General features: G+C 44.5%; 1 protein-coding gene across 1 annotated transcript in view; it reads left to right on the top strand.

The window, feature by feature from the left end:
- Positions 1-8,359: 8,359 nt before the first annotated feature.
- SHC4 (SHC adaptor protein 4) overlaps positions 8,360-12,772 on the top strand; it is a 138,679-nt gene continuing 134,266 nt past the window's right edge. Inside the window, exon 1 of the mRNA XM_032297506.1 lies at positions 8,360-9,853. Coding sequence (XP_032153397.1) covers positions 9,269-9,853 — 585 coding nt within the window. The 5' untranslated portion in view covers positions 8,360-9,268. The remainder of the gene's footprint in view (positions 9,854-12,772) is intronic.

Here is a 12,772-nt window from a genome sequence, read left to right on the forward strand (position 1 = left end):
TGTATATGTATTTTTAGTTCACAAAGTAAATCTACAGATTCCCTTACAGTGATTCCCAGAGCATATCCAAAATCATCTGGAGATAGACATAGAGTTGCTAACTTTTGTTTTGCCACGTAGAGTCATTTAAAAAACAACCTGCTAACCATGTTTGCCATTACGTCGTAAAAGACGTTTTACCACACACAGAAAATAGGATGGACAATCTCAAATGTTTTTTTTTAAAAAGCAGTATTTAAATAAATCTTCCCTATAAGGTCCTCCTGTTCCCCCACATATTTTAAGATTATTACTGTTTATAAATTGGAGGAGACTTTTTACAATCACTGGTTTGGGAACAGATACTTGTAGTTACCCACTTGCAGGTGAGGAAGCCAAGGTTTAGACACCCTCAGGTGATGGAATTCTTGGAATCAAATTCAAGCCTGCCGGCTCCCAGTGGCTTTTTCCTATTCCAGATTGCCTCTCTCTAACCACGTTGCCGTTGTGATTCCACCAAGAGAAAACCTAACAAAAAAACAAATGAAGTCTTGGCTACACTCAGATCACCAATACCCAGTGGGTCGAATTTTATTATTGATTCAAAAATCACTGAGCTCATCAGATGGAATTAATCTTTCAGGAAAGTTTCTCTCTCATTTCATCATTTGCTTTATCAGCAAAGCCATCCACATAGATGGTTTCTAGGGGAGAATTATATGTTAGAATTCTAATATATCTACTCATACGTATCTATCCATATACATCTATTGACTGGTACCTGAAATTCCTTCATTTTGGTCTCTTTTATTGACAGCTTTTTAAAAATCACTAAAAATTTAAGAATAGGACCAAAAAGGAAGACAGCATGTCCTTTCAGTGTAATACTGAAGCACTGTTTAATAAGCTTAGTAATTTTTTTTTAACTTTTATATTCAGGGGGTGCATGTGCAGGCTTGTTACAAGGGTGTATTGCATGATCCCTAAGGTTTGGGGTCTAATGATCCCATCACTTACGTACTGAGCATACTGCCCCATAGTTTTTTGAGTGTTTCTTGTTTGTTTTTGTTTTTGGCAGAGCTAGCTGAAGTTTTATTTTGGAAAAAAAAAATGGAATTGTTTTGTAACTGGAGCCATGGGCAAGGCAGGTCCCCCAGGAGGTTAACTCCCCTGCAAGTGGGCTGAGGGCAAGGGCTGAGCCTCAGGTGGGTCTCCTGCTACCCTCCACAGCGGCTTCCCCCACAGGCTCTGAGGCTGTGGCAGGAGGGTAGGCTAGGCAGGGCTGCTGTGGGCATTCATTTGAGCAGGACATCAGAGGACTTGGACACCAGCCTCCCATGTGGGTCTCGATCTTCTTCATAACCATGGCCCTGGTGGAGCTGGTGCAGCTGAAGGAGCTGAAGGAGCTGAAGACCTGGCCTTAGCTGAGGCCAGGGCTTTTGTGATGCCCTTGTAGGCCGAGCTCAGCACACCTGCATAGCCACTGGTGCTCTTCTGGGGATATTCATGTTCTGCATCCCAGACTCCAGCTGGCTCTCCTCACCCTCCAGCATCTTCCTGTGGCAATATTGACCATCTTTTCATGTTTGTTGGCTGCTTATATGTCTTCTTTTGAGAAATTTCTGTTAATGTCTTTGCCCACTTTTTAATAGAGTTGTATGGATTTTTTTGCTTGTTCAGTTACCTAAGTTATAGATTGGACTTTTGTCAGATGTATAGTTTGCAAATATTTTCTCTCATTCTGTAGGTTGCCTATTTACTCTGTTGATAATTTCTTTTGCTGTGCAGAAGCTCTTTAGCTCCCACTTGTCCATCTTTCTTTTTGTTGCAATTGTTTTTGAGAGCTCAGTTATAAATTCTTTCCCAAGATTGATGTCCAGAATGGTGTTTCCTAGGATACTTATAATTTGAGGTGTTAAATGTAAATCTTTAATCTATCTTGAGTTAATTTTTGTGTATGGTGAAAGGTAGGGGTCTAGTTTCTTTCTTCTGCTTATGGCTAGCCAGGTATCCCAGCACCATTTATTGTATAGGGAGTCCTTTCCCCATTGTTTTTGTCAGCTTTGTTTAAGAGCAGTTGGCTGTAGGTGCTTTATTTCTGGGTTCTCTATTCTGTTCCATTGATCTATGTGTGTCTTTTTGTACCAGTACCATACTGTTTTGGTTACTATAGTCTTATAGTATAGTTTGAAGTTAGCTAACTTTTTTTTTTTCCTTAGGATTGCTTTGGTTATTTGGGCTCCTTTTTGGTTTCATATGAATTTTAGAATTTTTTTCTAATTCTGGGGAAAATGATGTTGGTACTTTGGAAGGAATAGCATTGAATCTATAGATTGCTTTTGGCAGTATGGCTATTACAGTGGGCCCATGCAGATAATTTTTCCACTCAAGGTCTGTAATCTTAATCACATCTGCAAAGTTTCTTTTGTCACGTTCTCAGGATTAAGGTATGGACATCTTTGGGAGTGTTTAGTCTGCCTACCATACTGTCAATATCCAGAGTTGAACTCAGGTTGGTCTGACTGCTTTTGGACTTTCCCCACGTGACTCCGTAGTCTCCTCTCATAAGTGTTCTTCTGTCTCATGCCTGGAAGCCCTGCTCTTCTTATGATTCTGTTCTTGCCATTGCATTTGTGTCAGATAGTAATGAGTTGGACTGTAAGTAATAGCTAATAGCTGAGAGCTGCTTGAGCTGCTTAAACTATTGAGGTTCATTTTTCTCACATAACAAATCTAGATGTGATTGCTGGTCTTGATTCAGGGATTCAATGATGTCAAAGCATTGGCTTCATAATTTGGTTGGTCTTTTCCTTATGGTTGCATTATGGCTACCACAGCACCAGCTGTCATATCCACACTCAAGTCAAGAACATATGAAGTGAAGAGAGTGGGCTCCAGTTTTGTCTGCCACTTTAATTAGGAAGCAGATGTTTTCCTAGAAGTCCCCATCAGATTTTCACTTGCATCTCACAGATCAGAACTGTGTCAAATGCCCCTATTCCCTGCAGTTGCAAGGAAGCCTGACAAGGAGAGTATTTAGCTTTTCCTGGTGGAGGTGGGCAAAGAAAAATAAAGTTGGAAATGAGGATTGGATTAGCCAGTTCATCGTGTTAGAATTTCACCTATCAGGATTCTATCTTTGCTTTTTTCTCTTGCCAATCATAATCAGAATGGAGGTCCTGCTCCTGAATCAGACACCTGATGATTGCACTTGGATCAAATTAACACCCACTCCCTTCTTATGAAATATTCCTGGCCCCAATTAACAACTTGGCCTGCCATTTGAAATGGCCTGGATGCACTTTCTGTTGCTTCTTGCTGCTGGTCCGTGGAAGCAGCTGGCCACCTTTCAGAGGCCTAGAGACTCCATTGGTCCCCTTAGCTATGAAGAGGCAAGCTTCTATTCTGACAGTGCCTGTTTTTATATGGGTCATTTATAAGCATCGTGTGTGTGTGTGTTGTACAAGAAAGGGGGAGATTGGACCACATTGGCCAAGAACATTTTAATCCTATGCTAGGTTTAAATTTAATAAAGTAGAAGGTCTTCTAAAAATATTACTGTGGCAGATAATATCTATTTTTATGTTCTTCCCCCTGGTAACAGAGCTGTGATTTTTTTATGCAGCAGCCATGCACCCAGACAAAAGGCTTTTTCATTCTCGGATGAAGAAGACTTTATCTTCTTTTACAGCTAGGTACAGCATGTGATTATGTTCTGGCTAATGTGACATAAATTCAAACATTTTATGGGGTATCCAGAATGTTTCCTAAAGAGAGGGGGCATATCTTCCTTTGTTCTTTCATCCATTTTTCTGCCTGGAGTGCAGATGAAATATCTGGAGCTCCATCAGCCATTGTGGGCTATGAGGAGAAGGATGATACTTTAGGGATGGTGGCCAGGAGCTGACACTGCCCCCTGGATTTCCCACCTCTGGAGTAATAAACTTTCTATGTAATCCATTGTAATTTAAAATTTTTATCTTATTTGCAACTGAACCTGACCCTAAGTAATTCATCTACTTTTCATTTGCATGATGTCTAACACTTTTTTTTTTTTTTCTCCAGGCACCCAGCTGGAGTGTAGTGGCACGATCTCAGCTCACTGCAACCTCCACCTCCCAGCTTCAAGCAATTCTTCTGCCTCAGCCTCCCGAGTAGCTGGGACCACAGGCATGTGCCACCACACCCAGCTGATTTTTGTACTTTAGTAGAGACGGGGTTTCACCACATTGGCAAGAATGGTCCTGCTCTCTTGACCTCGTGATCTGCCCGCCTCGGCCTCCGAAAGTGCTGGGATTACAGGCGTGAGCCACTGCGCCCGACCGTCTAACTCTTTATATAGCATTTTCAGGTATGTTATTTTCTTTTCAACAGATAGGAAAATATCCATTTTCCTGTACTTTTTCGTAACTGGTTCTAGTTCTAGGTGCGGGATCAACAGCAACCATCTGAAAACTGTCAACCTCCAGGGCGGGAGACTGTGAGAAAACAGAAAACATTGGGTTCAGGAAGCAAAAGATGATTATTTCCAGAGTTAGTGACAACTTTGGGCCATATGATCCTACCTCCATTTTTGTGAGACTAGGCCCTTCCTCTCAGAGATACAACTCTTCTGCACCATCTCATTTCCCCATCCTGAAAATGATATTTTGGTCTCTACCAAGAACTTAACATAAATATTTTCTTGTGGAATTTTGTTCACCAAAATAGAGCTTCAGCAATGTTTTCATTCCCAACTGATGGGCTGTTAGATTCATTGCGGGTATTGCTCAGTGAAAATCCTTCACCAGTAGGTCTGCTTTATGATAGAAATGATAGTGGCAGGAGGGAGTACGAGTCCTTGTGCTACAGCACTCAGATGTCACCTGCTCCACTTTGTTCCAAAGTAGCAATTGGCCTACAGCTCCCCAGAGTTTTATGTTTCTGCTTTATTCTCTCTCCTCTTCCACATATCCTCTAGCACAACCTACCCCTACCCTGAATTCCACACTGGGTTATCTTCAAAAACTGGGCAGGCATTTTGCCAAGTTCTCTTCTCTCCTTCTCCTGGACCTCGTTAATTCTAGCATGGCCCAGCCTGACCAGGTCTTCCTTGATACTGCCTGTTTTACTCAAGAAGCTCGGCAAGCACAGGCTGTCTCTTAAGAAGCTGACACGTTGTTTTCTAGCAGGTGCCCTTGGGTGGGGGGTGTCTCAGAGTAAAGAAGGCATACCACAGGCGTCTACACAGAACTCTGTTTTCAAAGGGCAATGATGATGGAAATTCATGGTTCTCATGATTTAATGACAATAATGGCTGTTCTTATCTATTATTCATGTTTTTACTTGTAAGGTATTAAGGGTGAATTTTAGAGGTATGATCTCCAAGGAGGAGAAAGAAGCAAGAACCAACATTTATTGAGCATAGAGTAGGAGTTAGGTTCGTATGCACCGGATCATATCACAGTGGTTAAAGGCACAGTTTGGAGTGAGCCAGTGCTCGGTTCTACACCACAACTACCATGCCCTGCCTATGTGACTTGGGCAAGTCAGTAAATGACAAATAGCACCTGCTGCATAGACTTGCTGGGGGCTTAAACGTGAACACTTAGTTCAGGACCTGATTAAGTTAGTGCTTAGCAGATATTAATTATTATTGCGCCCATTTTACATACACAAAAACTGAGTCTCAGAGAGTAACTTACTCAAAATCCTGCAGCTGGTTCTGTAATTCCCAGAATAATGTTTATCCAATTACGTTTTACTGCTGAGTGCATATTGCTTGTAGGTGGTAGCCCAGCTACCAAGGTTACCGGAGATATCTAGTCTAGTGTTATCTTCTGATAAATGATCTTTGGGCTAAATATACTTTCCCTGGGGATTTTGGAGGGGTAAATACAGGAGAACCATAGATAGGAAAATATTCTGCCAGGCCTGATCTCATTGATCGGTGAGGGCCAGCTCAGGGGTAGGCTTCCCAACAATCCTAGAACCTCCAAAAGTCCCCAGCTCTTCTTCCTGCCCAGTCATTTCTCAGAGCTTCAGGAAGGAGTAAGATGCCCTGTAGCCCTCATAGGCCTGGAAACTAGACTCGAGCTCTCTGGTCCCCTGGGAGGCAGCAGAGTACAGTGGCTGCCAGCACAGGCTCTGCAGTCAGCCCAGAGGGATCCCAGGATCGTTGTTCAACAGCTGGAGCACCTTGGCCAAGTCACTGCCCTTTCTCTCAACCTCATTTCCATACCTGTAAGGTAGTGATGAACATAATCCTAGCCTCCACAATTTGTTATAATAATTGGACCAGAATGCAGGTAAACTGTCAAGTGTTCTGCAAATAGTAGCTCTTATTAATATTATTTTAATCATCACTAATTGAAGAGGATGTTCTAATGTCCTGGAAAAAGCAAACCATCTGCCTTGCCCACTCATCTACCTGGAATGAAAAGCAGCTCAATCAATGAGCCTTCTCTTGGGCTGCTAGGACTGAGAAAGAAGCCCAGCTGGGCAGGCTCAGCCTAGAGTCTATTCCCCACTTCCCAGTTGCAGATCTGATTTCTTTCACCCGCATAGAAGTCTGTGGCAGAGCTGCCTAAGAGAGCCAAGGTCTCTGGGGTTCCCAAGGACACAGAAGAAGCCCACAATGGCCACGACTGCTTTCTTACCTAACCTAGTCCCATTTCCCAACCCCCAACCCTCCCAGGACTTACATCTTCTGAGGAATGTAGGCTGGTCTGAGCTCCTGGAATCTGACCAACATGGTGCCTACCTAGATGAGTTGGTGCCCCTGGACAGCTCATCCCGCAGTCATGAGACCTCCGTAAGGATTCCTATCAGCCAGGCAGGCCCCTGTTCTTCCCAGCCTTCTCCAGGTCCACCTGATTTAAAAAACTGTTTTCTTTGGACAGTGTTGGCTTTCTTGGCATCTCCCACTTTGTGCTAATTTTTCTTTTTAATTCCTAGAATGATGTAAACTCTGTGCTGTGAAGGGTAAGAATATGAGCTTCATGGGAAGGCAACTCTGGTTCCAATGGTGTTTTTTTCATACTGCCCACATGTACTTAGTGAGATGGGCACTGTATGTAGCATTGGGCCAAGACTTGACAGGGATGAGGATTATTCATAAACCCTCAGAATGCCCTCATTAGATGGCTGCTGCCAACACATGAGGACATTCAGGCACAGAGAGGTAAAGTAACTTTCTAAAGGCAGCATATGATGAAGTCATCACAACACAACAGAAGCAAGGCAAGGACCCCGGAGAAGGCAACAGAAATGGGAGGAAGCAAGCAGGTGAGGAATGGGGAGGAATGAGAGATACATAATCTTGCCCAGAGCCTGCCTCCTCAGCCCCAGAGAAGTGGGGTCCAACTGATTTAGCTACTTCCTTCAGTTTTGCCACGAAGAGATGTGGGGAGGGAAAAGGAGGTCAGAAAGGGTTGAAGGGAAGATTTATGAAGATGCAGCAAGGCCTTCCCAGGGAAAGAAACGTCCAAACAGGCTTGGCAGACAGGATGTGATAGGTGTGTTATTATGCCTGGGGGAGCAGGGAGCTTGGGAGGAAGATACTGCTTTCACTGGTCACTTTCAACCATTTAATTCAGAACCTGTGTTTGGATCCCAAGGGAGCTCTAACTCCCAAAGTCATGAATACCCATGAGCCCAATGCAGCCTTGAGGTCAATAAGATAATGAAGGTGGCACCATTGACTCCTTTGGTTGCCAGTTTGTCTTAATTTTTAAATTAATGAACAATTTCCGATGTCAGAGCCTTGAGCCACGGAGTAGTGCTGTCTTTAGCTGAGAGTTCTCTTCCTATGTGCGATTTCCACCCCACCCTGACACCCCCACACCTCCAGTGTTTCAGCAGTTTCCTCTTCTCCATTCCTGAAGAACCTGCATTTCCTCTTCCCAGCTCTGGTTTTGGCTTCCTGTGTGCTAAGCCTTTGCAGTTGTCATCATGTCTTCAGGATGCATTTGATAGGTACAGGAAGTTGCACCAGACGGAAGATGGAACCAACAATCAATAAAAAAAGAACTATGTTTCTAAGAAAAATGCATCATGGCTTCCCACAGGAGTTGTGAACCATATGTCCTAAAATCACTGGAACAATGGGTCTAATTTTTAGCTTTTCTGCTCTGCTCTCCTGGCCATCTCAACAAGAAAGAAAATAGATCTTTTAACCTGCTGCTCCCCGGCTAATGATCTGTGGTAAAGATTGCCTTTCCTTTTAACTCATTCATCAGACATCACAAAATAAAATACGTCCCTCGTCTCCCACTAGCTTGATTTCTCTGGGCTACTAGTTTAGTATATTTATGGTGTATGAGTCATCAAGCTGCCTCCTGATTGGATAAAAACCAAGCACCTCTGAGACCGTCAGTCAATTACAGCTATTCTCAGCTTCATTCACAGATTTATTAGCTTGCACACACACGGAAATTCAGTCGGCAAAGTTCATTCATAAAAATTTCAACACGCTGCGTATCATCCTGCACATCTCAGCTTTCGGCTGCAAATGGGCTTCTGAAAAAAGCTCCGAGAGGAGTCCAGGAGGGAGGGAAGCTCTGAGCGAGGGTGGGCAGGCGGGGAGGGGATCTGAAGAACAGGACCCATCACAAGTCAGTGAAACAATGCGGAGCAGCGCCCGTCAGTAGTACTCCTGGCTGGTGGCCCAGAACGGGATGCAAGACCAGATCTTCCAAGAGAGGGCAGCCTTTGGAATCAACGAACCCAGGCAGAAAGGCCTTTGGCTCATAGATACTTTTTTTTTTTTTTTTCCTTTTTAAATGAACAATCACTGGAACAAATAAAGGGTTAATAGGCCAGTCATTTGCCCCGCCCTGTGGGAGCCGAAGGGAGCAGGTTTGAAAGTTCCTGTGTGTAGAAGAGGAGGCTAGGGTGAGGGTGGGAGTGGGGGTGCCAAATATTTCTACTCGGCTCCTGCAAGGCCAGTGATGCAGCGGCCCCCCCGGGCGGGTGCTGGGCCGGGCTCTGTGCCTCAGAGTTGGCAGTGAGCGACCCCCGCCGCCAGAAGCCGGAGTCTAGGCTCTCCGAACGAGAATTCCAAGGCGAGAACACTGGTGCCTCTGCCTGGGCCAGGGAGGGACTGAAATCAGAGCAGAGGAGGCGTTTCCCCACTGGGCTGTCACCCTTAAGGGGCCGGGAGCCGAGGTGGGCGAGCGCGAGAGCAGAGTTGGAGAGGTAGCTGCTGCGAGTTGCATCCGGCTTTGAAGTATTTGATGTCTGCACCGTTTATCTACCAGAAGACGACGGGATTTATGCAACAGTATCCTGTTTCAGCACTGCCAAGGCTATGCGAGAAAGCGGCCAGGAGAGCCTGGCAGGACTCGTGCTGTATGTAGGACTCTTCGGGCACCCCGGGATGCTGCACAGGGCCAAGTACAGCCGCTTTCGGAACGAGTCGATCACGTCCTTGGACGAAGGTAGCCCCGGAGGCTCGGTCGGGAACAAGGGCTCCCCGCAGCCTCCCCATCCCACCCTGGCACCTCACCTGCCGGCTGAAGATGCTACCTTGCCGTCGCAGGAGAGCCCCACCCCACTGTGCACCTTGATCCCCCGCATGGCGAGCATGAAGCTGGCCAACCCGGCCACTTTGCTGAGTCTGAAAAACTTTTGCCTGGGTACCAAAGAGGTGCCTCGGCTGAAGCTCCAGGAAAGCCGGGACCCAGGTTCCAGCAGCCCGTCATCCCCAGAAACCAGTCTAAGTGGGTCCGGGACTGCACCTCCGCCGCAGCCGGACCTGGTGGGCCACAGGGCAACCGTCTTAACCCCTGATTCGTGCCCACTTCCTCGCCCTAGGGAGCCACCTATTAGGAGCAGGCAGGACAGGCACTTTCTACAGCACCTGTTGGGGATGGGCATGAACTACTGTGTGAGGGTAAGTCCATTTTCCTCTCTGCATTCTTTCTAAAAATTTCTGTGGAAGGGGGCATCTCCTCTGCTCTCTTCAAGGGGCCTAATGTTAACCTGCCTGCTGGGTTCTGTGGACAGGACATTATATAACTGGACCAAGGAGGAAGGGAGCTTGGTTTACAAATGGCCCTACAACTATCTGATTTGTACTAGAGTCAGGTAGCCTTTGGTTCAAGGACACGAACTGGTGCTAACTTGTAGGTCGTGAACTTGTAGGTACTTGGCAGGTGTAGAGGCAAGTTTTGATAGAGTCAGCTGATGGCACCAGTTTGTCCCCACTGGACCCAGTATTCTGGCCAAAAAGAGTCAAGGACTTCCATTCTGATCAGTGATTGAGACCTGGTAGGTTATACTGGCCTTTGTATTTTGGATGAATACAGCAAAGATTTCTGTGCCAGAGAAACACATAGTGTGTAAGGGACTTGAATTATTCTTTAAAAATTTATTTCAGAATTTAACAAACACTTCTCAAAACATGTCCGAGTCTCTAACCTTGCACTAGTAGCTAGTCTTAGCTCTCCGGTGCACATTTATTGCCTTTACTGCCTACGCTGCAGCAATTAGGCCTCGTCCATGGGCTATGTGCAAAATCAAGGTCCTTACTGGTCTTGCATCTGTCCTTGCTCGGTCAAGATTTGGGCAAATGAAGATTTGGCCTGTGCCCTTTTGGTGCTCACATTTCAATGAGGGGCATCAACGAATACATGTGAAATACTAAGAGAATAATACTTAGCAATAGATACTAATATGAGAATGCTGAGGCAATTCAGAAAAAGGGAAAGATTATATGGTCTGGGATTCATTCACACGGGGCACCCTTGGAAAAAGATGAATCTTGGAAGAAATACCAGATCTGGGTTGGCAGAAAGGAGGAGATTCCTGGTAGGCCAAGAATAGAAGCAGAGTCACGGTGGTGGTTGCAAGGGAGCATCGCACAGCTGGGCCTCATTGAATAGGAAGGGGAATGCTGGGTAGCAGTGGGTGACTGAGGGAGGAGTTGGCAAGTAGCACTCAAACAAGTATGAGTTGAATAAAGACAAATAGAGATCACAGGTAGCTTGGGAGAAGGGAGTCGTTGACCAAACTCTTAAATGCCAAATGAGGAGATTGAAAATACTCTGATTGGTAAATGAGAATCCTCCTGGGTTTGTAGGACAGGAGTTGCTGAAAGTAATTTTTAAAAGGCCAGACGGTTGATTTATTTGACATGGATTAAAGCAGGAAAAAAATTAGAGACTTGGAGTCCAGTAAGAATGGTACTCTGAGAGTTTAGGTATGAGGGGATGAGAACATGGGTTAAGATGGAGAGGAGAGAAAGGAGGTGAATGGTAAGGCATTCTGTGAAAGAAGAATGAGAGAAGCCTCAACAACCCTGGGAGATTAATCAGATCATTTTATATCATAATACAAATAATAGAATAGTGAACATGTATTGAGCAGTGAGTAGATTGATTAGTGTGTTCCCATTGTTATCAGAGTCATGAATGATTATTGATGAAGGGCTGTAAAGAGTGAAAAAAACCTTTCAAGTTGAAGTCTCAGAATGACATCAGTGATGCCAATGACTGAAACAGTAAATTAGGAAGTGGACTCTAAGTTTGTTTTTGACATATTAAACTTAATGTAATGATCTCTAAATAATGCTGATAGGTAGGCAGACAGTAATATAAGACTAGCACTCAGGTGAGAGGTCTGATCTGAAGGCGTAAATTAGAGAGCTGGCCCAATAACTGTATTATAAACAGACAGGATCTCAAGGAAGCCCAAATAATAAACATCAGAATAGTTAGAGAGAGAGCAGACTTGGGCAGTCCTGGCAAATGGATAACTAAAACCTCTAAAGCAGATAAATGTCTGGAACATGCAGCTCCTGCCTCCTCCACAGTGGATGGTGCATAATGAAAATATTTTCATGTATCTAGTCAAAGTTCATGGGCATATTCTCATTTGTCAAGATTAGGTGTGTGCCAGGCCCTCAAGGGAAAATGAGTGACTCTCCAACCCTGGGCTCTCTGCGCGGGCCTTACCATCATCTGCACATCCTCCAGCCTCTGCCTCACCTTTCCTTTCCTCTTGTGCTTCCTGCAACCTCCCCATACCTACACACCTGTACAATTTTAAATGTGAAAAGAGTTGCTGTGTGATCTCCAGTTTCCCTAGGGAGTGCCTCCTCTGGTGTTTTAGATTTTTAATGGGGCACCATCTGTCTTTTCATGGCGATAATCACTGACCCCAGAAAAAGTGCCGACCCCATGACCCAAATGAACCTCACAAGATTGCCAATATCTGTGACATATAATACAAGCTAATGACATCTCTTATGAGGTCAAAATACATGAAAGAGCTTACTTTATTAATTTTTATAGAATCCTAACTTTGAAAGATGGAAGAGACTCAGAAGTTATCAAGGTCAATTCCTTTATGGCGAAACCAAACCCAGATAAGTAGTTTTTTAAAGGCCAGGCAAGTGAGTTAAAAGCAGAGTGAGATCTGGAGCACAAACCTCCTGTGTGCCTTTCTTATTTGTCTTCACTACAGGTTTCTATCCCGTTCCTCGGAATTCTTTTGAGATGGGAACCAATTGTTAAAAATAAAATGCCAAGCTATTAATTTAAGTAAAAGATACCATACCAAATGGACCAAAGTTGTGAGCCCTGTATACTCATCTGTAGGAAAAAGCACAAAAGAAAATTTAAATCAAACCTTGCCTGGTAATAATGGATTCAGAGGAGAGAACTGAGAGAGAGATGATCTTAATGGCTAGTTGACACAGGTCTAGTGGATTTAGGGGCAAATTTTACAGGAAAAAAACCACCCCATATTCTATCTTCTTATCCATATCATGTGACTGCTCCCTCCCTGCCACAACTTATTTGCTAATCCA

The sequence above is a fragment of the Sapajus apella genome, unplaced genomic scaffold (assembly GCF_009761245.1).
Source record: "Sapajus apella isolate SASKATOON/1434 unplaced genomic scaffold, GSC_monkey_1.0 scaffold37, whole genome shotgun sequence".
Lineage (NCBI taxonomy): Eukaryota > Metazoa > Chordata > Mammalia > Primates > Cebidae > Sapajus > Sapajus apella.